This window comes from Lepidothrix coronata, unplaced genomic scaffold (genome assembly GCF_001604755.1).
Source record: "Lepidothrix coronata isolate B3197 unplaced genomic scaffold, Lepidothrix_coronata-1.0 Scaffold64, whole genome shotgun sequence".
NCBI classification, from domain to species: domain Eukaryota; kingdom Metazoa; phylum Chordata; class Aves; order Passeriformes; family Pipridae; genus Lepidothrix; species Lepidothrix coronata.
In genome coordinates, this window is record NW_016690244.1 from 4,633,120 (window position 1) to 4,659,864 (window position 26,745).

The window sequence follows — 26,745 nt, forward strand, 5'->3', positions numbered from 1 at the left end:
GACCCCATTACTACAAACAAGGATTAAAAAAAAATCCCAATTTCATGCAGTAGCATGGGGGTCAGAAAAGTCATCTAATTGAAAAACAAATTGGGGTGCAAGATGTAGAAAGAGATCTGAGCAATTTGTTCAAGCTATGTTAAGCTCCCATAGATGTCAAGACAGACTGAGAAGTAGTGGCCTTACCTGAGATGCAACACCTTCAGTTAAGAAGGTAGAGTTAGGCACTGGAACACAGTAATTTTAAAGGTTTAGGATGGGAGCTGAGACAACTTTTTTTCTCATATTGATACCTTTCAATACAGCCTGTCTGATTTCATATACATTGTCCAGCATTGGAGTTTAGTGTCCCTTGTTCCTCTGTTTTGGAGTAGGAATGCAGATTGACAGATTTCAAGCAGCAATTTGCTAATTACTTTTCCATCCCTCTCCCTCTTCAAGTCAATGTTTTTTTTTTCCACATGGTTTTTTCTCAAGGAGAACCAGTTTCTAATTAGGGGGAAATCATGAAAGAGAAGGACAACCTGTTTCTAGAAATATTTTAAAATACTATGTTTAACAGAGGTTTCATCTTGAAAAGTTGGTGCACAGTGAAGCTTCCATTGGCTTTGATTTAGATGAGATGCTAATTAATGCTCTCTACTGCAGTTTATCACCTTGTTCTTTGTGTTTTCTTTTAGTGACCATAGTAACAAATTCACCCTCTTCATTATGACAAAGTCTCCTAATGTGCTACAATAGGTTCCTATTTTAAAATTCTGAGTTGCTTCTGAGATTGTCAGACCAGAAGCTGGCATCAATTATCATAGCTCCAGCAGCTGTGAGTGGTCTGTGTGCTGTCACCCCAAAAATGCTCCACTGGATTCCTAACGCATGCCTTGGTATGGCCTGTGGCTCTTGTTTGTTCTGAATCTGAAATGAGCAAGCATTCATCCACACTGACCCTCACACGTAGGAGTGCCTCTCTTTTGTGTGTCTGTCAGAGTCCCTTGCCTATTCTGTAGGGCTTTGCTTTCTTTGCAAAAAAAGAGAAACATTAAAGAAACACATTAAATAGATAAACATTAAATAAACATATTAAATAAAACAGCTAAATCCTTTTCCGTTGCTAAACCCAAGTGGAGAAAAGGCAGGGGTGATGAGAGAGGTGAAAAAGTATCTTTTGCCTTACAGCATAAAGAGAAAAAAATCAGCTCTCTTGTTATAATTGGAATTAATGTGATGTCCTGTTGAGAGAAGTCAAAGGTTTTGGAATTAGAGTCTTTATCCCATTAAAAAAAAAAAAGTTTTAATTAAAGCAATAATAGTCATTTACTATGCTTTTCTCTATCTGTCTGCAGATTTGTGGTTAACTTAGTAAGAATGAAAATAAAAAAAAAATGCAAAATTATATTAGCAGAAAATTAATATTAATTTTTAATTTTTAGTGAAAAATAATAACTTTTTAATGAAGTCTTATAGGTTCTTTTAATAATTTTTAGAAGTACTGAGAAATTATATCAATAATACTGTCTTAATTCAATATTTAATATGTATTGTATATATAAATGTAATGAATGCATTTTCTAGCATTTCCTGGGCATTTTACTGCTGACCGGCAAAAGCCCCAGCTAAACAAATTGAGATTAACTTGGTCATCTGAGGTAACTCAGGCACTTCAGGTGGGCTGCAGAACTGGAAACCCCGGTGCTGACTTGATCCCGGATCCCACAGGCTGCTCCAAAAGGGCAAAGAGGTTTCTTCAAATCTACAGCTTTTGTGTTACCTGTTGTGATGGACACCAGGAAGCTGATTCCCATTGTGCTAAAATAGCAGAGCCTGTCTCAAATATTCACTTGGGGTGAAGAGTAGTTAGTTCATGCTCATCCATAACAGCTCCCATTTGCACCAGAAGGTCATTAACCAGCTAGCAGTACTTGCCAACAGTTATTGCTATCCCATTAAGGTGTACTGGCAGTTCCTCAGTTTTAGAAATTTAGAATGAGCATTTTGAGTACGATCACAGAAGAATATAAAGCAGACTGTCCATTGTAGAAGTGGAGGTCCATATTGTTTTTTTTTTAATCCCATTGTTTTCTGTCTAAAAGGCATAGAGTGCTGAATATTTCTTTAAAATACATATTTTTGACATATTTTTTATTAAGATCAAGATTTTGACTTTCAGTTTTAAATAGTCAAGAAATGCCATGTTGTCAAATGTGATATGGCAGCACCTTCTAGAAACCTGGAGTCCAAGTTTCTCTTGCACTTAATAAAATTGTGAGGTACTTCCTAGACAACAATCATTGCTTAAGAACCAGAACTTTAAATTTCATCTGTGTACACAAACAGCATTTCACATGAAAGATATCATGGAAAAACTGTTAATCATCTGGAAACAGAACACTTGAAATAGAAAAGTGCTAAAATCTCTTCTTAACTGAAAATTTTTCAGTTAGTCATTGTTACTAGATGCGTAGATGCAATTACATGAAACATAAGTATTAATTTGCTGTGGACATCTGTCACAAGCATAAGAAATTTTGGCATGGTTAAGAAGCACATACTTGCCTTTTTCAGTGTAATGTTGGTTTAGATATTCCAGGACTAAATGATGGTAAAATGCTGGTGTATTTTCAGAGACTGCACTCCACCCTCCACAGTAAATATATCTTCTTTAAACTCCATGCATGGTTGTTCTAAATACTTGTGTTGTGCAAGGAATCTGACGTAAATTGTTTGGATATGACACCATTCCCAAGCCTGGTGTTTTAGGAGAAGAAAACATACGAAAAGTCCTGGGCAATTGTAACTTCTTTGTAGTCTAGTCTTGACACTTTTTGGTGTGATATCCTCTGTGTTTGTGGGATCATACCTCTGGAACATAGTGTTTATATTTAAGTTGGTGTTCACACTAATGCTATTCCTATTTCATTTATTCACAGAACAGTGATATTGAGGCAATGGTTAAGTATTTGGAGAGTGTCCTGAATAATAGCTCACTGGGTAAGATGATATCTCTTCTTTAAACAATATCTCTTCTTTAAATAGCAGCAGTTATTAGCAGTCTGTACTCATCACAGTCCAATTATTTCCATTTTGCAACAAAATAACTCAAAAAAATGTGATCTTGAAAATTACTTCCTTAATCTACTGCAGAGAAGTATAAATATGCAGAAAGAAATTGCATGCACAGTTAAGTGCTTTTGTTGAAAATAATAAAACCGTTAAAGCATAATAGTTAGAGGTGTGGAATGTAGTAACAAAAGATTTTAAAAACTTGGCTTCTACCATTTTTTCTCCAGAGGAAAATATTTGAGGATATGTAAGTTGTTTTATAGTTTTTAGTACTGGCAACAATAAGAGAAAATTAATTAAATTTTTTTTTTCAAATTATGATCAAGGTTTGGATAATATTTATGTTGCAGTATCTCATTAGAGGTACAGAGAAATCACCGAGACTTTAAGTTTGCAATGTAGTCCTAAAATCACCTGCAAATTCTATATATAAATTCAGAGTTTGAAAGCCTGGTTTCTTGTGGTCAACTCAAAAGCTAAAAAGAAGACATATATGAAAGAAAGCTATTTACTGTGGCTGCCTTAGTCACTGCCCCTGAAGACCACCCAGTTGATCTGTGCCAGCAGCAGCCTGTGTGTGAGTTGCACGAAAGCCCAGCTGAGTTCCAAAGGCTCCCATGGGAACTGCAATCTCATTTAGCAGCTTCATTTGCACTCATTCAGTTGGATAAACCTGACTCAGTATTATCTTGTGGCTCTAAGACTAGAACATAGGGGAATCCTGGGAAGTCCTCCTTCCAGAGGTTCTTCTGAGCTCTGTTTTGTCCCTATTTGTGAGCATGGACTGGTGGGAAGAGAAAGCCAAAGAAGAAGAAGGATGAAAGGGAGCAATCAAAGCTATGGCCAGCATAGTCTTGTAGCCACTGGTCATATTCTGGGTCCCTTGTCAGGGAGATCCTTAGGACTGAAGGAAGGAACATTTACATCCAGTTTCTCTTTGCACTAACAGAAAACTGCTGTCAAATTCTGCAATCAGTTATGCTTTTGCAGCATCATTGTCTTCAATTGTTGTTTTAATTAAACAGAGGAGTTATCTTGAAGGCTTCTAGGAACAAACCTGAAAATTAGTCAAAGACAAAGAGTGGTTTTTTAAAAACAGTCTTAGTATTACAGAGATCCTTATTGTCATCTTTTTCCTTTCACTATTAAGAACAAGAAGATGCTTTTTTAAAATTGTAATATTAAAGACTTAAATTGTGCTTTTATTATTAAAGAAATCTCGGGCCAGTCTGTGCTGAAACTTACAGCCTTTCTCCGAGCTAAGGTAGTAATTAGGTTTGTATGGTCTGCTCCGAACAAATATCTGTGATGATAGTAAGAAACATATCTTTGTATGCTCAGTGTCACTGAGAAAGTTTAAACTTTTACTATTTTGAGTTCTTCCAGTGTCAAGCTATAAAGCTGCAGTTGGGGTATTTTTTTTGTGTTTGCTAATATTCATGTATACTTTGCATATTCTTCAATGGGCTGTAAATTCACGGTACATAAAAATTTTCTGTATATGGGGCATATTACATAGGTTAGATACTTGTTCTCTTTTTTACCCTAAAGCTAGTTTTGTCCACTTCCAGGCCTGCATTTTTTTAACTACATTGGTTGAATTGAGTTAGTTATAAATGTGTCTTTCTACACAGAACACTACTATCCATCTGAAAATCCAGGTTGTATGTTACAAGAATAAGTGGAAATAAAACAAAATAGCACAACTAACTAGTCATTAGAAGAACTGCTGAAGAGCTTAAGCAATTAAATCAAAATTTCTGTCAGGACAAGATCAGATGAATCCTGAATCCTTGCAAACTCAGATCGAGGTGTGTGGTCTGGTGCTAGAAGTTGCAATACCATAATACTGGGCTACAGAACTACAATATAATAATGACTACTCCTGAAAACAGTATGGATTTCATGGCAGTCATAGAGCAGAAGCAGAAATTTGGCCAGGCCAGAATTTCTTGTAGCGTCTTTCATTGTTAAAGGTATTGTGAAAAAATTATGAGTCATTTCAAGCAGTTGTTAGTGAACAAATAAGTAGGAAAAAACTAGAACTTATTTTCATGTTAGCAAAGGCTGTGATAAAAAGAATGCAATAAATATACATTTTTTTTCCACAGGTGAAGTTTCTTTAGTATAAACCTCAGTGTTTAAGGGTAAAAGGACTTATGAGGTGACTAAACTTTATCCTCAAGAGGTCCCACAGAATCACTCTGAGTACCAGAGCTTTAGTGGTTGCCTTTTTGTTGGCTATACAGGTACATGTGGAGTGTATTTGAAATAAGATAGTCCATACTGATAAAAGTTGAAAAATTGGGAAGATCGCAGAAAAGAGCTGCAAAAGGAAAGGGAGTTTGAAAAACAGTTTATTAAGGAGGAGAAGGTTTAGGGCAGTTGGGTCACTTTGTATTGTTTATGAATCAGGAAAACACATCTGATTCTAATCTTTTATACCTTGTACAAAAAGGCATTGTAGGATCTCATATGTAGCAGTGAAAGCTGAAGAAAGAAATCTGAAATCCAAATGGAAGTCTATGATTCAGTGGAGATAATAGCTTTACAACAGATAATGACTTACCAAGAGATGCAGTAGATGTCTGTCACCAATTCTTTGGTCATTAGCAGAAATATTTGTAGGAATGCCTTTGGACCACAATGTATGAAAAGTCTCACCAGATAATGCACCTGTGAATAAGCATTCAGGCAGAGGAATTTGTTTCCTTACAGATCCTCAGTGAGAACCTCAAACTGATGTTCCATCACCTGAAAGGACAAAGACCTTTTGCCCTGTATTGTTCTCTGCAATACTAGACACTGGGAGATACTATTCTGTGAAATACATTTAGAAAACCACAATACCTGGTTTTGAAAAGTCAGTGCTCTTGTTTCATTTGATTTTATTTAATGAATCAAGAACTATATATTGCATAAAAAATGCAAGTAATTATCTGGTAGCTTTTTGAAGAAGCTCAGTTCCATGCTCTATGTTGGTAGGCAAACTGCCCGAAGCTGAGTACAAAATATATTATTAATTAAGTAACTGCTTCTAAGTAAATACCTTTGATATAAAAGTTGGTGTGATAATGAATCACTCTAGCAAAATTCTTTGAGTTGTGTTGTAACACCAATGTGTCAAACTTAGTGGTTTTCACTGAGAACTCATTTTTTTAATGATTAACCACATCTTTGCAGCATCCTACAATCTGCAGTCCTTGCTGCTTTGCAGTACCCAGAAAATCTTATTGAATGGAGGGAAAGATAGATACTAGTTAACATGTAGAGAGTAAGTTTTGCTTGGCCAACTGCCTACGTGGAGAGTAGACAAAACACAAATTATTTAGCCAGAAATCCCTGGGAAAAAAAAAATCTAAGAAGGACGTCTTTAATAATGAAATGTCAGAGGAGAAGGAAATATTGTAGCAATAGATAGATTGAACCCACTAAGCAGAATGAATATGCCGAGCTCTTACTACAGTGATATATCCTGTAATAATAATACCAGAATTTATCTGAGGCCTGTGGTTAAATGTACTCTTTCTTAAGAGAATGCAAAGATTATATTTTCCTTAGGCCAGTGGTGCTCAGGGCATTGATGTTTTTTGGTCTCGAAGCCCCAAAGCCCAGGTCTGGACCTTAATTCTGTGCCAGCTCACAAAGGAGTGTGCCACCCAGTAATTCACGAGCATTGCTTTTCACAGTGCCTGGGGTTTCCTCAGGGCCACGCTGAGGATAGCTGAATTTTCCAGTGCCGCTAAAGGGATTGAATGCTTACAGACTCCGAGGCAAAATGTATGGACGTGCATGTGTAGTGTTACAGTAAATGATCAGGACATGTTTTTTGCATTAATAGGTGAATTAATTGGTTGCTGGTAACAACTGAGCTTGTAATTTTTCATCTTTTAAGCTTCGTTAACTATATCTCAGTTGTAATACTTAGGCACCAGACAACTATTATCCATTAAGTATAAAGATAAGCTAGGAAAATGTTTTAAAATGTCAAAACATGCCAGATAATAGTCAGGAATCCATTTCTTCTGTGGTCTCTCTCCACGCTTGCTTCCAGGGTTCTGAATCCAGCAGACACTGTGAGCGATTCAATAAGATCCCTCACAATGGAAAGTTTTAGTCTCAGCATTCAAACGTATGTGATCAGGACCTAGAATTTTGTAAGACATAGGAGCTTAACCCTTGGAAAAGCCATGATTACACGTTCCAGGGAAGCATTCAGTGCTCTCTGGGGTTGTCTATACTGCTCATAGCAGGGGGGTTGATGCAAGCTCCCTCTGCCTCCATGTGATCGATGTTAATGCAATCCAAACTAAATCCCAGCTGAGTCCAAGGTAAAAAGCACTGTTAGGAGAGGAGTGCATGTTCATTTAGACAAGGCACTGTGTTAATGTGTTTGACTTTTGGCTTGTTCATATTGTATGCAGAGCCCTCCCACTCCTGTTCAGAACCCGAGTCCTGTGTGCCACAGCCCACACATTTACACAGGATGTAATCCCACCCTGTTACATCTTCTCCTCTTCTGGGAAGTGAAATCCTAATACTAGGATTCTTCTTCTTTTGCAAGAAGCCACTAAAATAGCTGCTTTGTTTAGCTTAACAAATTGGAAGCTGAAATAGGATCTCTTTCCAATTATAAAGAAATGAAAGGAGTATGCAAAAGGGAAGGAAAGAACTGAGTAGAACAAAGAAAACGACTGGCACAGGAGGAAAATGAGCATGAACTGGCCAATTAAGAAGTTTATTCAGGAAATAGGAGAGATTTTAGCCACCAGCTCTCCCAGTGAGACTTAGGAATTGTCTTCCAATGGGAGCAATCAGGGCAATAAATGCATAAATTCCTTAGGAAAACCACAGACTTGTATGATGGAATGACTATATGAAATTGCGGGATATTGGAGCTGATAACCCTCACAGACCCCTATGATTCAGTACTTCTGTATTCCTGTGGATGGGTACCTCAGTGGTATGTGAATCTTAGGCCCTTAAATATTGCAACAACCCAGGAGATCTGCAAACAGAAAGAGTGAACATGTGTGTTTATGCATATGTATATTTCTTACACATATATGTGTTTACATATACAGGTATGTTTTTGTATATATATATATATATATGTATATATATGTGCATACATAAAAAGAGTACCTTTGTCTGAAGGAGAAAGTGATGTCGTAAGTTAAATACTTCCAGTTTACAGTAATGATCAAGCTAAAGGAGAGACTTGCCTGCCAGGAAGAATGTTCTTGCTCTTAAAATAAGTGCAAAAACAATGGAAGAAAATGCATATTATCTGGCCAATTTTTTTTTTTGAAATATTTATCTGTCCCAGCACTTCCTCAAGTGATTGTCCTTTCTGTTGTAATTCCTTGTATGCTACATGGAAAGAAAATTATTTTTATAATTCTGGTGCCCTTAAGATATAAATCTACTCGTCCCTCAGAAAGGAGTTGCCCTTAATGTGCATTTAATAATCTAATTCATCTTTAATTAATGTGGCACTACCTTGTGAGAAACAGGAATAGTCTTCCTCCTTCTGACTGCCCTTGATTCTGCAATAGAGCTCAGGGGAGAAGGTGAATAAGGTTATGTGTCTGTGCATTGATTTGTAGGCTCGAGGACTGTCACCGGAGTGTCTCCAGGGGCACCCCAGAGATTCAGAGCTCTCAACAGTACTATGGCTGAGACCAAACTGAAACGCATGAGGGAGTAAGTACCATATTTATGTGTTACCAATATGCAGGCAAAGAATATGGATTTGAAAAACTGCAAAACACAGCAAAGAAAGCCATGTGTTGTTTCTCTACTCCAAAAAAATCCCTTTAACAAAAAGAAGTGGATGGTAAGCTGTTCTTTACAGACTGGATGCCTACTTGCCTCCAGAGAGAATGAAGGTTGACCATTGCTTCTTCTTTTCTTGTAACCTGCGCAATCACTGACATCCTTCCAGGATCCAGTTTGCCTTCACCGCTGTCAGTGTTGTTCTGAACTTCACTTTCTTTATTAGCACACCAAATTCCCATAAATCACCTGCAGGTATACACATTATCACCATGTTTGCTCCCTAACCCACACTTCTTTCTTGCCTGGAACAAAAGGTAAATGAATTTGTTTTCCATGATGATACAATGTTTTAAACCAAACACGATTGCTGCTGATGGCTGGGATTTTCAAATGCAACAGAGGAATTTACATATGCAGTTCCCTTTGAAACTCCTTGTCTGTTTGTTTTCAGCATTGCTAAAACCCCAACTTTATTAATAAAAGTTTCGGTTTCTTAATAAAACAAAGATCTGTACTTCATTCCTAGAATGTACTGGTTAATGTATCTTGAGCCTTTATCTTGATTCAGTAATTTCTGACTTTCCAAGTTTTATTGCATCCTAATTTAGGTGCTGATCTGATAATTGTAATGATATATATTAGTTCTGAAAAATATTCTTTGCAGTGTTGCAAGATTCAACTGCTCTCAGATTGTAAACTCTTTAGAAAAGGGCAGTTTTCTCTTGTGTGGGTGGACAGTGCCAACAGTGTGGTGGATGTTATTGGAATACAAATAAGTTCAAACACAAAATGCTAATAGTTATTCAAGTGAGTAGTCTAAAGAAAATGAATACAACTGCAACAGCATTGATGGCAATCACTGTTTAAAACCAATCACCATGTATTCAAGGGAAATACCAATCAAATTTACTCCAGATAGAAGTTATTTGGTTTTGTGGTATTTCAAAATGCAACAGCTCAAAGGGTTTCACTTCATGGCTTAGACTTCATTGTGCAACCAATCGGCAGGTCTCAGAGCCTGCCACTTGTATTGCTTTCCATTCTCTTTTCATGGAAACTACTTATGAAAATAAAAAATGTGTCATGTTGTGCCATCTAGTCTCAAGGTGAGGTTGTTTAGTCAAAATATCCACTAATCATATAGCCTTCACCTTGTGTTCTCATGGTTCCCAGATAAGCCTTAACTATTTGAACTTCATGGTCATTGCTTTTAGGGCTGAGGTATGACTAAGTCACTTGCTTCTTTCAAATTCTGTTTTTCCAGTGCTCTTTCATGCTTTTCATAATTTGTTATGATTCATGTTATTGTCCTTTCTCCAAAATATGCTACAACTATGTAGTTTTCTGAATATATAAAGGTGAGCGAGCATGTTAATTGCTTGGAAGGTAAAGTGTTAAGGACCAAGTGAGTGAGCACAGTACCCAGCATGCACATACACAGGAAGATCACTGCAAACTCTGACCCATGGCCAATCTGCACACAGGGCACAGTGGGGGTTTCAGTGGCAAGAGGGAAGTACATTTGGCTGCACAACAATGCATGAAGCCACAGCTGTTCTGCTCATCCCTCAGCAAACTTCACATGATGTGTTTGTTGTATGTCATCCACACAGCAGTGCCACCTAAGCAAGGCTAATATAATTTAGACTTGTGCAATTCAGTTTTACTCAGGTAGATGCAGGCTTAGTAGGGGGGGTCTTCCAGATCACAACTTCTAATGAAAGAGACAATGTGAAGGGGTTGTCCTACAGCAACTGAGTAGCTGGAGTTCTTATAAGGAAAGAGAAAAGAAGAGCAGGGATGATAATGTGGAAATGCAGTGAAATCTGTTCGGGTGTCAAGTCACTGTAGAAAGAGGAGTATGAAGGTTTGGGATTTGCACCATTTTCAGATGCTAGCAACAATAGAGTCTGATGAGGGGGACTCTTATGTCATGGATTGCTCAGAAAGTAAGGTTTGTGCTCACACATTACAGGTGACATTACTGAAAGAAAGCTATCTCATTAGCTCTGATAAAATGGTAGATTCATCCAAAATAACACAGGGTTTAACAGCAAAAGTGCCTTTTAGCCATTTCTAATGGACACATGAATAATGTGGGCTTGCAAATAACTGTAGCAAGACAATTACTTGATCACAGATGTGATGTGCTCATTGCTCGAGTTACTGCAGTGTGCTGCACTGAATGCCTTCTTTGACAGTAGAGAGACGCTGCTTATTAGAGCATCAATTTAGGAGGCTTCTACTGTATTCTTGTATAGGACTTTACACAGATACTCATGTGAGATGGGAGTTGCGCTAAAAGTCTTTACAGGAGTATAGAAGGAAGCCATTGATGTCCTTGAATATGGTAGGTAGGAGTCCTTGGTCTCCTCCTATTTTAAGTTACAAAAAAAAAAAAAATAGCTCAGAGCTTAACCTGTAGACATCCTGAGCGTGTTTATGATTCAGTCACCAGCTTTCTTCACTACAACCCCTGAATATTTTCCCTTACTATTTCTTTCCAATTCCCATTGCACTCTCAGTTCCAGCATTGTGAATTGCTGTCCTCTCAGTAAAAGCATGATAAAATCACCTACTCCAGTGATAACAATTTCTAGTCTGTTTTATTTGGAATGAGAATTTGTTATAAAGTTAATAACAGAGAGTTACCTTTCAAGCAGAGTTCATTCTCTCCACAAAAATTTCTGCTTCAGTGCTAAGCATTTCGATATTGGGATCTGCAGTATCGATAAGGAATCTCCATTTCTTGATTTAACTCCCACAAAGGTTATCTTGAGCTTTTTCTCATTATGCTCCTTCCCAGCCTTGCATGTTAACAGTGAGAAGTCAACCAAATATATAAATCAGAGTTGTGTGACTCATATTTCTCATATTTTAAGCTGAGGAGTCATGTTAGATGCAGGAAATAGGAGGAGCCCTTCCTTGGTATTTTCTGTCCTGCCCACCATCTAATTCTCATGGTGGTTCCGATCCTTGATGGTACTGGGTAACTTGGTGCATGCCTCAGTCTGAGAAGCATAGCTGTCACACACTATCCAGAGCCAGATTACCTTCACCAGAGAGATCCATGAAGAAAAACTAACAACTGTTCCACTGATGCTCCCTTATAGAGACTTTCCAACTGTGCATCTCAGAAGAGAACCACTTCTTCAGAAGCAGCTCTCAAACCAAAGCATTTTTTTCTATGTCAGATCAAATTGAAATAGCACCTATTAATTTTTTTTCCCTGAGGTCCATACAAAAACTTAGTACAGTGTTTTGTTCTCCTTTGTGGACGTATCCATGATTAAAATGAGTCATTTTAATAGCCATGAACTTTAATATGCAGTTTAGAATTCAATGAAGTGTTCGTCAGTAAAAGGAAAAGGCTTTTACGCCCCAAATTTTAAGAAAATTAAAATCCTTTAACACAGCAGTGAGCACCTCTTAGTCAGTCCCTGAAGTCTTACACACAGCAGCATACCATGATGAGGCAAAAGACTTCATCATCCCCTGCTGAGCATAAGTAAAGCTGTCTTTCAGAAGTCATGGGGAAAAGGTATTTGGTGATATTTTTATTCTGCTCCTGTGAATGCTCATAACACCATTGGTTCAGACTCATGAGCATTATGCATATATGCTTCTTGTGCTTGTGACGTTGGCATCAAATGCATTGTTTATTTTAAAAGTTCAGAAAGAAAGGTTATATCGAAGTCATTGAATAGTCACTGCATATTCTTTAAGTTGTTCTAAAATGCTTACAGTATAGAAGACTTTTTGTACATTTATTTATGCACATTTTTGAATTATTGCAGTAAAGAAAGTATTATTTGATGTAGTATTTTATTAGGTGTTGGGTGGACCTTTTTGAGCCTGCTGACACTGGTTTTGTTACTGACGTCATTGAAGGCAACTTTAGGTGAAGATAAAAGTAACAAATATAGAAAACCTAATTGTTTTTTTAGACTTCCATTAAAAAAGTTCTCAGTGACTTGTGAATTGCCATTGACTGTCATGTCGGAGGTGCCATGATGCAAACATACTCGAGGAATAAGATGTCTTCTCACAAACAAAAGACATATTCGGCAAGGAAGTTTATTGATACTGGGCTCTCACGTTTTTTTGCAGATGAGTAGAGTACAGGATTCTTGAAGGTATTGATCATGAAATGTTTCTGAGCATTGAATTCCTCTTACGCACACCACAGTTGTTCTGTTCAACACTCCATTTTCTGGTAATGATTTCTGTCTGGTGATCCCAAGACATCTTAAGGCATAACCATAGCTTTTTACATCTCCTGGGCTAAGCCAAAATGTTATTTACAAATCCATCCTCCTTGTCACAGTTTCTCACATCTCATTTTTTAAAGGCCAGTCTGCAAATTACTTGAATGAGTTCATTATGGAAACACATTAAACATCTTAGTCCATAAGTTTCTCTTTCTTTTGCTGTAAATGTATTTCAAGATAATTGCACCATTATCTTCCAGACCCAAATTTGAAGGAAGTATTTGGGGTTTGCTGTTTTCTGTTTGCTTTACAAGAAAGTGAGAGTACAGTAAAGTAACCGGGAGCACTAGGAGAGTTAAACCTGCCTGTATGTGGAAAACTGGTTTTTGGGTCCTATCAGGAAGAAGTGAGTGAATGCTTCTGGCTTGGAGTCATTGCTGTCCCAAGCAACAGCTGAGAAAGTGGAAACAGGTGAATCCTGCCCAAGAAGAAATAAAGGCAAGTGAAACAGTGGGTCCTACCCAGAAGTGTGGGAATCCTCTGGAGCAGAAGCAGTAGTACGCCCTCAAGGCTAAAGCTGAACCTGAGGGTCTCATGCATTTTCCATGGGTCTTCATTCAACTTCTTCCCATTGTCTATACTCTTCCCCTTTCCGTGTCAAAAAAGGGCAGCCCTTTGTTTTTTACACTACGTCTCTCCATCCTGCATCTGACATGGGAAAAGCCTGTCACCTGCCAATACCATCACTTCAACAGTCCTTAGCAACTTTACCTTTGTTGTGATGCACTTTGAAATGAATAATGAGAACAAACTCAGTAGTTAGAGTGAGTATAGTAGGGCACAATTAAACTTGATGCATTTTCTTGGAATGCTCATTTTACCCATTACTTAAACCTCAGGTCTAACTCTTAAAATAATGTGTAGTATTTTGTGAATTTACTTAGATATGTAAAGAAAACTCACATTTTTTCAGCTTCTCTATTGAGCTGCACGTCACAGATCCATGAGCCATTCTGTTATCCTGAATTTTAAGGGTTTTTTTGTGAGTGGACAGTAATTTTTTAATTGTTTAGCACTAGAGAAAGTTTTTATTCAGTTTGAAAATTGCAGTCCAATAGCAAAACATATAAAATTATAAGTATAGACTAATTTTAAAATGTCAAGGAACAAACAAAACATTTGGAGAATTAGAGTTATACACCTTTTTGTTTTGCACACAAAACCTGATTTCCTTAGTTTCTCATGCTGTGCATACATAATGCATAGATTGAGCTGTTCAGTTTTCTAGCACCTTGATTTTGTCAATAGTTTGCAAATGTGAGAGTGCTTTCACGGAGCATTAATTATATAGTCTGTTTTCAGTGTGGAACCACTTGAAGAATCTTGACAGTGTTTACTAGAAGCAGCATTGCAACCTTGGGAAGTTTACAGAGGCACTTAGGGAAATATAGGTAGGGAATATGAAAAGGACATTTACCAAACCCTTGCCAGGACTACCAATGTGTGTTGTGTCCCGTATTGCTTCTGTCTTTATCTACTTGCTACTCTAATACTGTACTTCTCTGTAAGGAAAAAAATCTTACTTTTTATTTCTCAGTCATCACATAGTGATTTGTTTCTTTTGTATATGTAAGTCATTAAGGTATATACATCTCACATTCCCTGTGTGGAAGAAAATAAACAATGCACAGCTGGTAGCATAAAAAATAGGGGTAAACCACCAGAGACTGGGCAACATACAAACTTCCCCTTCCATTGGCAAGAGGTTTGCAGATCCGAAACACCGCATTTGCCATTACTCCAAAGAGAGCAGCCGCCACTTCTGAGGGTGCAGCAGCATCAGAGGTGGCTCTATTGCATGTCTGTCTTCTCCTACAAGGAACCTCCTTGCTGAGCACCTTGTTTTCATGAGGTGTTGGTCTTCAGAGTTTGGAGATACCAAACCAACTGTACTACGTTCACAGTAGTATATGTACCATGTTTGCGTTAGCTAGACATGGCCAAAGATTGTGACAAAACCAGAGGATAGTAGTATTTGTAAGGCCTAACCTTGCTCTTAGTTTTAACATAACACATTAGACATGTATCTCCATTAACATTTTTCTGAAGGAAAATAAAAGGAGTTGAATATTGGAAAAATGCGTTTTAGCTTAATGACAATTTTCCTACATCAGTCACGTTTCAGAGTGAGCTTGGGTTTTATCTTTTTGAATCTACTAGCTGAAACAAATTATTTAGATAGCATGATTGTTATGTTTCTGTGAATATTAGTAGTATTCTTTGTTGGTTTTTTTTTTATGCTGTATTTTCCGGCATCTAGACGTACAATTCCCAAAAGCAAGCCACATAAGAAGAAATCAGCATTAACTCTGTATTACCACACAGCTGAACAAAAGAGATTGCAGTTATATTCTTAAACTCTTACGAGAACTGTATATAATTATTGACTTTTCAGAGGTCACTACTGTATCCTCGCATGCCCACATTCAAGATGTAGCTGTATATTGTGCTTCTTTTCAGGCACGTCTGTCTAAAACAAATGCATTGATAAACAAAGCAAATAGCGTCAGGTATGTGTTAAATGTGCCATGAATTTTTGCTTGACCTTGATCAGTGATGCTGAGTGAATTAAACTAATGACGTTTCAAAGATTCTTTGTATGCCATGACACTGTTAAAAATCAGGATGTTGTTTAAAATAGTTTATCCGAGACTGGGAAGTCTCGGATTGCATATAAAGAAACTGCAGCCCAGGGAAGTGTGCTTTGGGTGATTCTTCATGGGCACTAAATGGCATGATTCTTACCTATCCTATCTCATGAAGAATAGCTCTATATAAGCAAATATGTTTCCTCTCTCATTTTTAGTATTGGTAGTAAATTTCCTGGTATAGGAAGGAAGACTTTAAAACTGGAATATTCAGGTTTGATTTAAATGGCTATGTTTTGTTGTAATTTGTTTCTTTCTGTGGGAAAAACTAAAAAAAAAACATTTTCTCTTATGAAAGAGTATCTTCTAAATTCATAGTAGCTAGACTTCAACTAACAGCTCTAAACTCTAATTAACGCCTCTTCCAAGAGCAGATGTCAGTTTCAATTCCTATTTTAAAAATTCATTTATCTCTCAAAATGAGGTGCATGGGGAATATTATTGTTGATATTTCTTCACCTGTGTGTCTACATCTTTTAATAATAAGATCCTTCCCGGCTTATGGGAAAACATGTCCTAAATATGCTTTAGATTTTGCAGGTCTTTGAAGTAGGACATCAGAGAGTTTTGTTTGCAATCAAATTAAGGTGTTTTAATTAAGGAATTAGGAAGCAATTAAGGACGAATTATGAAAATTATCATTGTGTCTTCAAGTGAAGAAATTTTCATTCAGCAGTAATATGCATAAAGTCAAAGTCCATTGAGGCTTGAAGGTGAAGGCTAATATTAGCAATTCAGATTTCTTTTTTACTAGCTTTTATATAAGAATTCTTTCAATTTCCTTTTTTTTTTTTTAATAAGGCCTTTTGTTAGACTTTGCCATTTCCCAAGATTGAACAGCTGTCAGAACTAGAAAAGGGTCACCCTACCTTTAGAAATAAGTTCCTGAAAAATAAATCATGGAACTTATTATGCACTTCTTCTAGCAGATCTCAAAGGGTTGTTATACAGCAACAGACAAGCTTTGCTGCAAGTGTAGTTTTGAACCCAGAGCCATTTCTTTCAAGTTTCAAAGAAGTTTTAAACATTCATAGTCAGTAATGCCAGCAAACCGAATGACAGGAAGATAACTTGAGAGGATGAAGATCTTTTGTGTTCTGAGATAAACCCGTTTGTTTACTGAACCATGAGCCGTTGTGGCAGATATCCTAAGATTTTCTGGTACAGTTAGAAACCAGAATTTTGTATGAGATTAAAGATATGTAGTTTCCTGATTCTTTTGCAGAGTCATCTTGGGAGTTAAATGTAACAATCTTTTTCACCAAGATTCATGTAACTGCTGGCTCACAGCAAAGTGGAACAATTGTACTGTTTTAAAGAGAAATATAAGGTTAATAAATTAATGCTTGGAAATAAAATGTTCAGGGACAAATCGGAATTGAATGTACTGATGAGAATCCTAAGTAATACTCCTGAACTCCATAGGGACACCCTTGGGTTAGGGAGAACAGAATTTAGTGGCGTCTACTGAAATTGTTCTTTCAAAGATCCCTGTACTTGCTTTTGTGCCTCATGAGCCCAAATCAAGACAGATTTGCTTTCTGCTTTAGAGTATGCTCATAGATGTTTGGCTGCATCCAAAAAGATAAATAAATGCCCACTGGAATGGGTATTCCATGTCCAGAAAGTTTCTTTATTAAGGTTGAGGTAGGCATGAGTAACAATAGTATTTTGAAATAACTGAATTTTCTGTGGTTGTCTCAGGAGTAGTGTGTGTGTTACCTGTTACCACAAAGGTGAGATGTTGTTGCTGATGCCTGATCCAGCCCCCCACCACAGGGGCTTTCATGGTATTACTCTGGCGTGTTCAGTAGTGACTTGTGCAGAGTGTGGTGACTCGGCACCTACAGAGCCTCTCCTTGCTCCCAAGCACAGACCACACCACAGCTCCCTGGAGGCACTAGTGAAAACTGGGTGTTTTCAAGCAAAGTGTGACACTGCCCTTTGGGAGTGCGTGAGGGAGAGCAGGATGGTTTTAAATGAGTTGCCATCATGCTGAATGACATTTGAAAATGAGAAGCTGAAAACCCCTCTAGCTTCTGATTTGTGTCATATTCATCCTTCAAGGCAGGCAATGACAAGCTGTTGAGAGATATTAACCCGGCTGCTAATGCCCATGGAGGAGCACAAATGTAAGCATTAATCTTGTTTTGTGGCTTTTGTCAGTGCTGCATAAAGGTACGTGCATTGTAATTGATCTCCAATCCAGAAAGGAAATGTTAATATGTAGTTAGTAGCAGAATAGTCAAAATAAAGACCCATGGGATAATAGAAAATTCTTTGTTCATCTACGGAAAGATTTACAACTTCCTCAGCCAGTTGAGAACACAACATTATTGTATTGTCAAATTTTAGTAATTTTTACAGTGATGCATAGGAAATCAGCTCCAAATCACCAGATAGCCTGACAAATTCATTTGGGCCCAGATGCACTAAATTACTTGGAACACTTTTAGGCACCCTGAGTATAAAATTGCAGTTCTCAAGGCTCTTATTTAGCTCCCCTCTAATGCCAGCAGTGAGTCGAAGTAGTAAGTGCCCTTTTGCTGATATACTTCCTGCTTCTCACATGCTCAGAAGTGCCTTATCCTTGATAGAACTAAGTCTCTATCTCGTGTCCAAACCCCATTATTATCCACAAATGAGATATCTGTCTGTTTTTATGGCCTGTGGGCTTGTTCCAGTTAATTTTCTCAGGCATGAGTTGTGTGCTGCACAAAAGCTGGCAACAAGAGGCATTATTTTTCAGACCACAGCTTCCATGCATGACAGTGTCCCCATACTGGCAATATCTGCTGTGCAGCCACAGGTTGGTGGTCACAGCATGTTTCCAGGCTGTGGAGGTCCCCAGCCCTGTGCCTCCTTTGTCTGGAGCATTGAGACTGCTCTCTAGAGCCAAAAGGAGTGAGAAAAGCTGTGCTCAATGAATCTCTCCATCTATCTAAGCCTCTGTAACCCAGTGAAATGGGAGAAAAAACAATCTGAGATATGACATTTAAGCACATTAGTGTGTATCATCCTGGGTCAGACCCTTTAATGGTAGAGCCCAATGTAACTCCTTTGATTTCAGCACACTGAAAAACAATTTAGGGCAGTTTGGGATGGGGGTTTGGGCCACAAAGTTCATCACAGTAATGAAATCCTAGATATCCCCTTTGCTTCTGTTGTCTAGGCTGAGAAAGAGATGATGATTCATAGTGAGTTTGTAGGTGAGGGAGCTATAAGATAGCACAGAGTAAATGTCAGTAAATCAGAAAACATGGATGGCCAAATGGGAATTCTGTACTTGCTCTCACAGCACATTTGGTGATTTGGCTTTTATTAGTTTCAAAACAGTAGTGCAGGTGTCCTGTATTTTATGTGAAATCAAACCAACTATAAACAGAAAGGCAGTGCAAAATCCATAATTTTGCCTCTGTAGGACTTCACATGGATGGACAAATATCCCCTAGCAAAGGATCAGGGCCATAATGGACAAACTTTGCTTTCTGGGAAGTGATTTCCACCTTCCCTCAATCAGGGTGATAGATTCACTCAGTAACACCTCTTTGACATTTACTGTCTTAAACTCTACACTTCTGCCTCTGTGACAGAAAATGCATGATGTGATAGCAGAGTCAAATTAATGCAGCTCCCAAGTCCAAACAGAGCCTGATGTTTTCTTTTGTAAAAGCAGGTTGTAATTTTTGTTACCTACCCCTTAATTTTTAACCTATGAACACTTCCCCATTAATTCTATTGTATCAGCTGTTATACTGATTAGCTGATTTGCATGCTCTCCCAAGCTGAACTGAAAAGATTCAAGTCTGCAGGTCACATTTACTGGCAGAAGCAATACTCCCAAGGTACATATTTGCTTAATTTTTCATCTTTAAATAGACAGCTGTGCCAAAAAATTAAACACACTTGTCTAAGAGGGAGAGAGGAGTCAGTAAAGGCACTGATGAAGTAGCAGTGATTTCAAAATAGGTTCTCATATATTGATTTTTAACTGTTGGAGAGAAATACTGTGATATTTTTGATGATGTTTTGTGAAGAAATGTACATTATTTGTCAAACAAATCTCTACTTAGCTTTTTGTGGTAATCCAATCCCTCGGCTTCCAGTGTCTGAGAATTAATTATTTCCAAGAGTTTTAGTTTTCCCCTAAACAACACTATTGGTAGAAAAGAAAAAGGCAGTTTCTAGTTATGGGAAGCAGCACTGAGTCTAGTCTGAATCTGCAGAGATTCCAGCTTGGCCCTGTGGCTTCTGATCCTGGGTCTTGGCTTTCTTTGCCCCAAATTCTTGATCTGCGTCTGTGTCAGGAGCCAGCGGGAGGGGTAACGTGAAGACAAAGGGGGATCATACCTGGGCATGACCAAAGTGCAAGAAAAGGAGAAAGCAAGTGGGATGGGAGTAGAAGTTTGAGAAGCAATAAAGTAAAATTCTTTGTCATGTTTTCCTAAGAATGGGGGGATATACATAATGTGGGACTCTTACTGGCTGCCGTCTCACTATGATGATGTTATTCCTCAGCAGTAACAGGATGTCCACTGATGAAAAGCAACTGTTGCCTAAGAATCGGGGGAAAAAAACAACTCACCAGGCTGATTTAGTAGCGATAAGAATGAAGGTCTTTAATGAAGGTCTTCTAGCGCAAGGAGTACAAAAAGGCATGCACAATTTGTGGTCTGATCCGAGAACTACTCCCCCCCAGCTCTGCCCCCCGTGTGCCTCCCCAAAAATTGAGTTAGAGGTCCTAAGATGCCTTTCTTCCTCTTCTTCTTCATCTTCCTCTTCTTCACAACACGTACGATCTTTGGAGCTTCTCCAAGGTTCCGGGCTTGAAGGTTCCTTTGATTGTGATGGTATCTTGTTGTTCAAGCCTGGGGTGCATATGTTCTTAAACAGAATGTGTTTACTATAGTCCTGCCTTGAAAGGAGCCTAAACAAGCCTAAAGAATTGAGAAAATTCAATATGAAATAGGGGAATAGGGTTTGATGAGTGCCAACTACTATTCTAAAGTGTGACAGACTATACAGCTACATTAAAATCTACAAAAAGCTAAAAATCCTAAAAATTCAAAGGCATCACAACTACCCCTTTAGGTAGGCTATGCTGTTGGAACAGTTGACCTTGCCCTGGTGGTAGACATGTAGCAAAATCAATACAAAACCAGCAAAAAACTACAACTGGAATATGTGATGATGTTGGGAGGCAGATTTAACCATTTAAACTGCTATGGGAAGTGTTGTGCCCCCTCCCTCTGAACCCATGTGCAGAGAGAGTATTGAAGTGTTAAGCCTTAACACTGGCACCAGCAGACACCTCTATAGCTGTATAGTTCAGAAAGGGCAATCCTTGGTATGGCCACAAGCCGAGCGTGTCCCAGATCCCTGCTGCCCTCAGGCATTGGCTGTGGAGCCTAATGCAGGCACCATATGACATGGTTCCCTTCCGAGTACCCCCTTTTCATCTGAAAGAATTACCACAAGCGTTAAGGCATCAGGTGTTCTAAAATGACATGTGTAATGCTTGAGAAATACTTGGGAATCTCAGATGCAATTATTTTAGTATCTGGAAGAGAAATTTGTCAGAGAAACCTTCTTCAGATTTGCTGAGAAGCTTTATTTAAGAGGTCTTCATGCCATGACAGATATTCTGTCATGGCATGAAGGAAAAGGGAATGATTGTCCTGCCTAAATACTTTTGAAATCCTAGCAAAAGTGCTAGTGGGAGGAAAGGCTGCTTAGCACAAGTTTACCTAACCAAAGTAAGACATTTTTTAATGCAAATTGCAGATGTTCCTGCAATGTGATTCCAATTAGTCCAGCTAACTTTCTTACTAATTGAAGGCATCATCACCTCTAAAATGTGCAAGTCAGATACTAAAAGACAACCAACTCTCAATTGCTCTAACATATAGAACTTCAGTGAAAAAAACAAGCACAAATCCTGTGGCAGAAGTGTACAGAGTAGGTAGATAGTCTCTGATATGCTGAAGGGAAATTAGTCTGATATTTTCATCAAAATATTATGAAACCATCACTGAGTGGAAAATTTTGTTACCTGTGACCTGTGATATGTGAATTTAAAGACATTTTCCTTTAGAAGGAAGAAATGCTGTTCATTGCCTTGCAGTTTTCAAATGGGTCTTCTTTATAAGTCAACATTAAGATGCTGTGAGTGTATGTTTTGTCACTGAATTACAGATCTGTTTTCTGATAAAAGGAGAGCACTGTAGGAAAAGAAATAAGTGCCAGTTAGCTCATGCTGAGCTTGTACAATGGTTTTCTTGTATTTGATAGAAGCTAAAATAAAGCAATGAATCCCCAAATGTGTACACATAAAATGCCACTGGTGTTCAGCTGACTGGGGTTGCTCCTTTTTGGTTTAGATGAAATCCAAAGGAAATAATACATGTGTGTATACCAGACTTTTTGTAGATAAAAGAGTATGTCGGACTCAGCATGGAAAAGATTGTAACAATGACGATGGCCATGCTTCCCATGACTTTACTATGTCCAGGTTTTTACTCCTGGGCTCTTTGTATAGCAAACAATCATGGAGGAATTCTCCAGGAAACTTTAATTGCTTTTGCTGTCAGACAAATAAGGTGCATCATGATATCATTTTAATCAAAACTACAACATTTAGAAAAAATCAGTACTAGTTATTGCTTGTATTATTAATATAATGTGAGTTAACTTTTACTTGACCTTCTGTGCAATATTTATCCCCAGATCTGCCATTAGGAAGCTGGGAGTGGATGTATTTGAAGCTGTGTACAGCTATCTCAGGCAAGCGAGACAGCAGAATGCCAGTGAGGAGGAGATCAGGAGATGTTTGGAGAAGCTAGTTGCTAGAGCAAGCGATTGCTTTGAAGTGGATCAGCTTCTGTACTTCGAGGAACAGCTACAGGCTTCAGAACCTCATCTTCAGCTGTAACAGGTGTGTCAGTAACAGCGCTGGAAACAGCAAGGAGGGGGGAAGGTGCTTAGCTGCCTTCTTCAGGCCTGCAGGCAAGTACAGGTATTTGAAAGAAACTGCTGAAGGTTAATGTAGTACATAAGCATGTAGAAAGGCTCCATTTGAGAATCCAGACTGCAGTGAGAAGTGGGTAAATATGGCACAGATTACAGGGGCAGGAAGAACAATTGTTTGTGACTGTGGAGGGGAGCATTCACCATTACCCAAGTTCTCTTTTTCTACCACTTAAAGGCAGGCCGTAGCCAGGCACCAGTCCTGCACTCAGAGCATCACTGGCAAAGCTTCCTGTGATAGAATGATGCAGGATTAGACTCCAGCTGCTGTTGATTTCTGTGCTAACTGGTCCTTGTGGCATTTAAACCTGTAGTTTTTGTACTTTGGCAGATTTACCCTTAAACATACATGTATCTGTATGGCCACTCAGCCCCTAATTGCCTTGTTATTATTGATTGTTCAAAAGGGCTGCATTTAATCTTTGTGACTTTCAAAGGAACTGTGGAAATACACATATGCTCACATACACTGAGATAGGTGTATATATTCATAATGGCAGAAAGACGTCTGGTCATACTCTGTACACTGTCTGTAAAAAGACAGACATGTGACCTGAGCTATAGCTGACTTTGTTAGAGAAGAATTCTTACTGTGACTTCTGAGACTGTTGAATCAAATTCATTCTACACAGATGGAACAATAAATTGATTTTTTTCTTGGACATTGTTACCGTTAATGTTTTTTCTTAATGTTTATCCTCCCTTCTTCATATGCATCACATTTCTGCTGGTTTCAATTGTATATCATGCTCTGATTATATACTTGATGTTTTCCTTCTACCTCTTCCTTCTTTATTCTGCATTCTGAGCTCCTTCATCCATCTGTGTAAAAGGCTAAAGGATAACAAAGTGGTACAATCTGTAAAGGAATCTCAAATGAATTGTGGACCAAATTAATTTGAGGCACTGAGCCATTATCATAATCCTTATGTTTCCTGCTTTTCTGCTACAACTCTTAAAGGACTTGGGGACTGAATTAAATAAATTAAAAGAAATTCATACGAATTTGAAAAAAATATTTCTATTTGACCTAAGATGAGTTATTTACAGCTAGTATTGATACTGGTATCGATGGTCAATTAAGCAGTGCTACTGGCCTATCTTTATGACATGCTTTAAGAGACTCAAAGCAAAAGGCAAGTGGAGTCATCTTGACCTATTTTAGCAGCAACACAGACTGAGGAAGCAAAGGGCATGCCCAGCTATAGATGTGGCACTGTACTTCCAGCTCAAAGTAATAAGAGATTCTGGCATGTCTAGTTTCAGGTTTTTTTTGTAATACATGGTGTTGCAAACCAGAGGCTTAAATCCACTATGATGGTCACTGAGGTAGGGGAACATTTTTTTTATTTCTGTGTGGTGATTCAGATTCCATAGGTGGACAGACAGTTTGAATTTCAAATTCTCAGTCAAGTTGCAGTCTCTTTCCTATTATTTCTTCTTGTACTCCGCATCCTTCCCAATGTGGATCCTGTGTACCTGCTTCCATATTTTTTGCACATAACTTTATTCAAGACTATTTAAAAACAGGAGTGCTGAAGTCCAAGATATAGGAGGAATACTTGGATGTTGCAGGGACTGTAAAGTCTGAAAGCAAACAATAAGTTACACATGGTCAGAGGGAGATAATCTTCACTCCCGCGATTACCTCTGGCTGTGATTCAAAGTGATTTCTTACAAAACCTCCAAAACCAGCCTCTATAAGCAGTCAATTCCTTCTTATTAGTGGCGAAGGCTTCCTCAGATTTTTCTTTGTGCAGCATGCAAGAAAAAATACCCACGGAGGAATGGGTCAGGCTCCTTAAGGCAGTCAAGGACTAAGGAGATCATTAAAGGGAAACCTTTAAAACCTGAAAAACATGGTTTAGCCATGCAGATTGCCCTCAAGGAAATGGTTGCTTTCTGATGAGCAGTACTTACTTTCATTTGCTGCACAGGAAAAAGAAATCACAGTGCCTTTTACAGTTACTTCAGTTGCTTTCTGCTCTCTGCAGGGAATGACCTTCAAGGTATGTGAGGATCTGGAGGTTACTGCTTTACTGGTTATATGCTTTAAACCATACTTTGTTTCAGAGATTTTTTTGCATCAATTGTGCTACAATTAGCCAATGTAGTATACATATTAAACACAGCAGGAAACTTTTTGTCTTTGAACTGTAGTAAAAGCACAGAAATACACCCCATGGATTTGACGGAAATTCTTACATCACTATTGCTTTAACTTGCAAAAGCCCATTGCTGGTGGTCATTAGAAGGAGGAGGATTGTTGGTATTGTGGATCTTCAGTAATAAGAAAGCAACAGAGCTGCTGGAAGTAAATGTGAGGAAATAAATGTAAAGACATTATATGGCTGTGGATAGATCTTCATAAAGGGTTCCATTTTACCTGCATATTTGTACCAAAAGCTTCACAAGCATCGGGCAACCTTGCTGCTTTTTTTATTGATTCTCTTAAAAATGCTACAAACTGTACTGCTTGATGAAGAGATATTGCAAACGACGGAAGCGAGGTGAGTAATTATGTAATGCTTTGAGGTCCTGAACCTGGTAAAAAGGTGCTTGAACTATAAAGGGGAAAAGAACATCTGAGTCTTTTGATAACTGTCAACATCTTGTCAACACTTGGATTAGGAGGCAGACCAATCAAATTTTTCACAGGAAACAAAAAGTCCTTTCTTAGAGGTGATCATTCTGCCAGATAATTCCTAGAAGGCATCAGAGTTCCCTCTCTACAGGATGAATTAGAGGTTTCCAGTGTCTGAAAATCCTGCCTGCAGGAAAGGACTATCCTTCCTCCAGGACCCAGAATTGTGACTGCTGCCTTGCAATGTGCAGCTCCAAGGTGCCCTCACAGTCAAACAAACCTGCACCCGGCACAGCCAGAGCTCACCCCTGACCACTGCTGACTCTCCAAGTCCACACGTAACCAGGGTGATGGAGCATCGAGCAGATACACAGGTGAAAAAAAGGGTAGGAATCAGCAAATTAGCCTTGTGGATAATGCAAAGACTGACCTTTCAGTCTTTGCTATAGGTCAGTTCAGACTGACCTCTCAAACAGGGGATTCATTTGGAGACAGGAGCAATAGGCCCATAGGTGTACTCGATTTCATATTTGTTTGTAATATGTGTGCACAACACAGCATAACCTGAAAACTCTTTAGCCTGTCTCCACTGAAAACTATGTTTTTCATTAGAGAGAGGTCCAGCAGAAAGTTTTTTGCAGGTCATTATTGGTAGAAGCAGAAGTCTCATGAAAATACAGTCCCCAGCTGCTGACTTCGCTGATGATCATTGCTGTTCAGGAATATGACTGCCTTGATGATAACTCTATCCATATGTGCTGGGTATATGCACATAAGGACAACTGGTAACAGCAAAGGCAAATGTATTTATGTACAGACTGGTCAGGCATAGAGGGTGGGGAAGGGATGGAGGAGGAAGGAAAGGGCTGTAGGTTCCTTCCACTTACACCTTCTCATATACTTAGTTACCACACCCAGTCTTATTTCTTTTGTCACTCATTTATGGTTGGGGGAATGAAGGGAGAGTGAATGGTTTTCTGAAGGCCACTGAAGTATCTGAAATGACACAATGAGTGAAATACTAACAGGAAACCTTGACCTCACTCAAGACCAGTGGTCACACCAAGAGAAGATGCGCAAAAGCTTCGGTTCCATACATGGGTCCGGTTTTCTTTTATCTGGATCAGGATATGGCCACCATGGCAGGAAAGTAAGTTAGTATTTACAGATAATTTGCCATTTTAACTCTGTAGACAGGTTTCAGTCTTGAGTTGTTCATGAATGGTTGATTACAGCCACTAACTTCCCGTATTCTCACACTGTGCAGGTTTGTCTCTACGCCATCAGTTCAGGAAGCAAAAATCAGGTCATAGGAAAATTTCCAGCAGAAAATTCAATAGAGGAAAACAGACATTTAGTCGGTTGGATTAACAGTACA

At 38.4% G+C, this 26,745-nt stretch overlaps 1 protein-coding gene across 4 annotated transcripts in view; it reads left to right on the forward strand.

Annotated features, from left to right (window-relative positions):
* NEK11 (NIMA related kinase 11) overlaps positions 1-23,409 on the forward strand; it is an 84,208-nt gene extending 60,799 nt beyond the window's left edge. For 3 of the 4 annotated variants that reach the window (XM_017817975.1, XM_017817976.1, XM_017817979.1), the window contains 3 exons: positions 2,925-2,985; positions 8,667-8,763; positions 22,484-23,409. In XM_017817975.1, the coding sequence (XP_017673464.1) occupies positions 2,925-2,985; positions 8,667-8,763; positions 22,484-22,688 (363 nt within the window). In that variant the 3' untranslated portion in view covers positions 22,689-23,409. The remainder of the gene's footprint in view (positions 1-2,924; positions 2,986-8,666; positions 8,764-22,483) is intronic. The other variant, XM_017817978.1, reaches the window with a different exon arrangement.
* Positions 23,410-26,745: the final 3,336 nt, after the last annotated feature.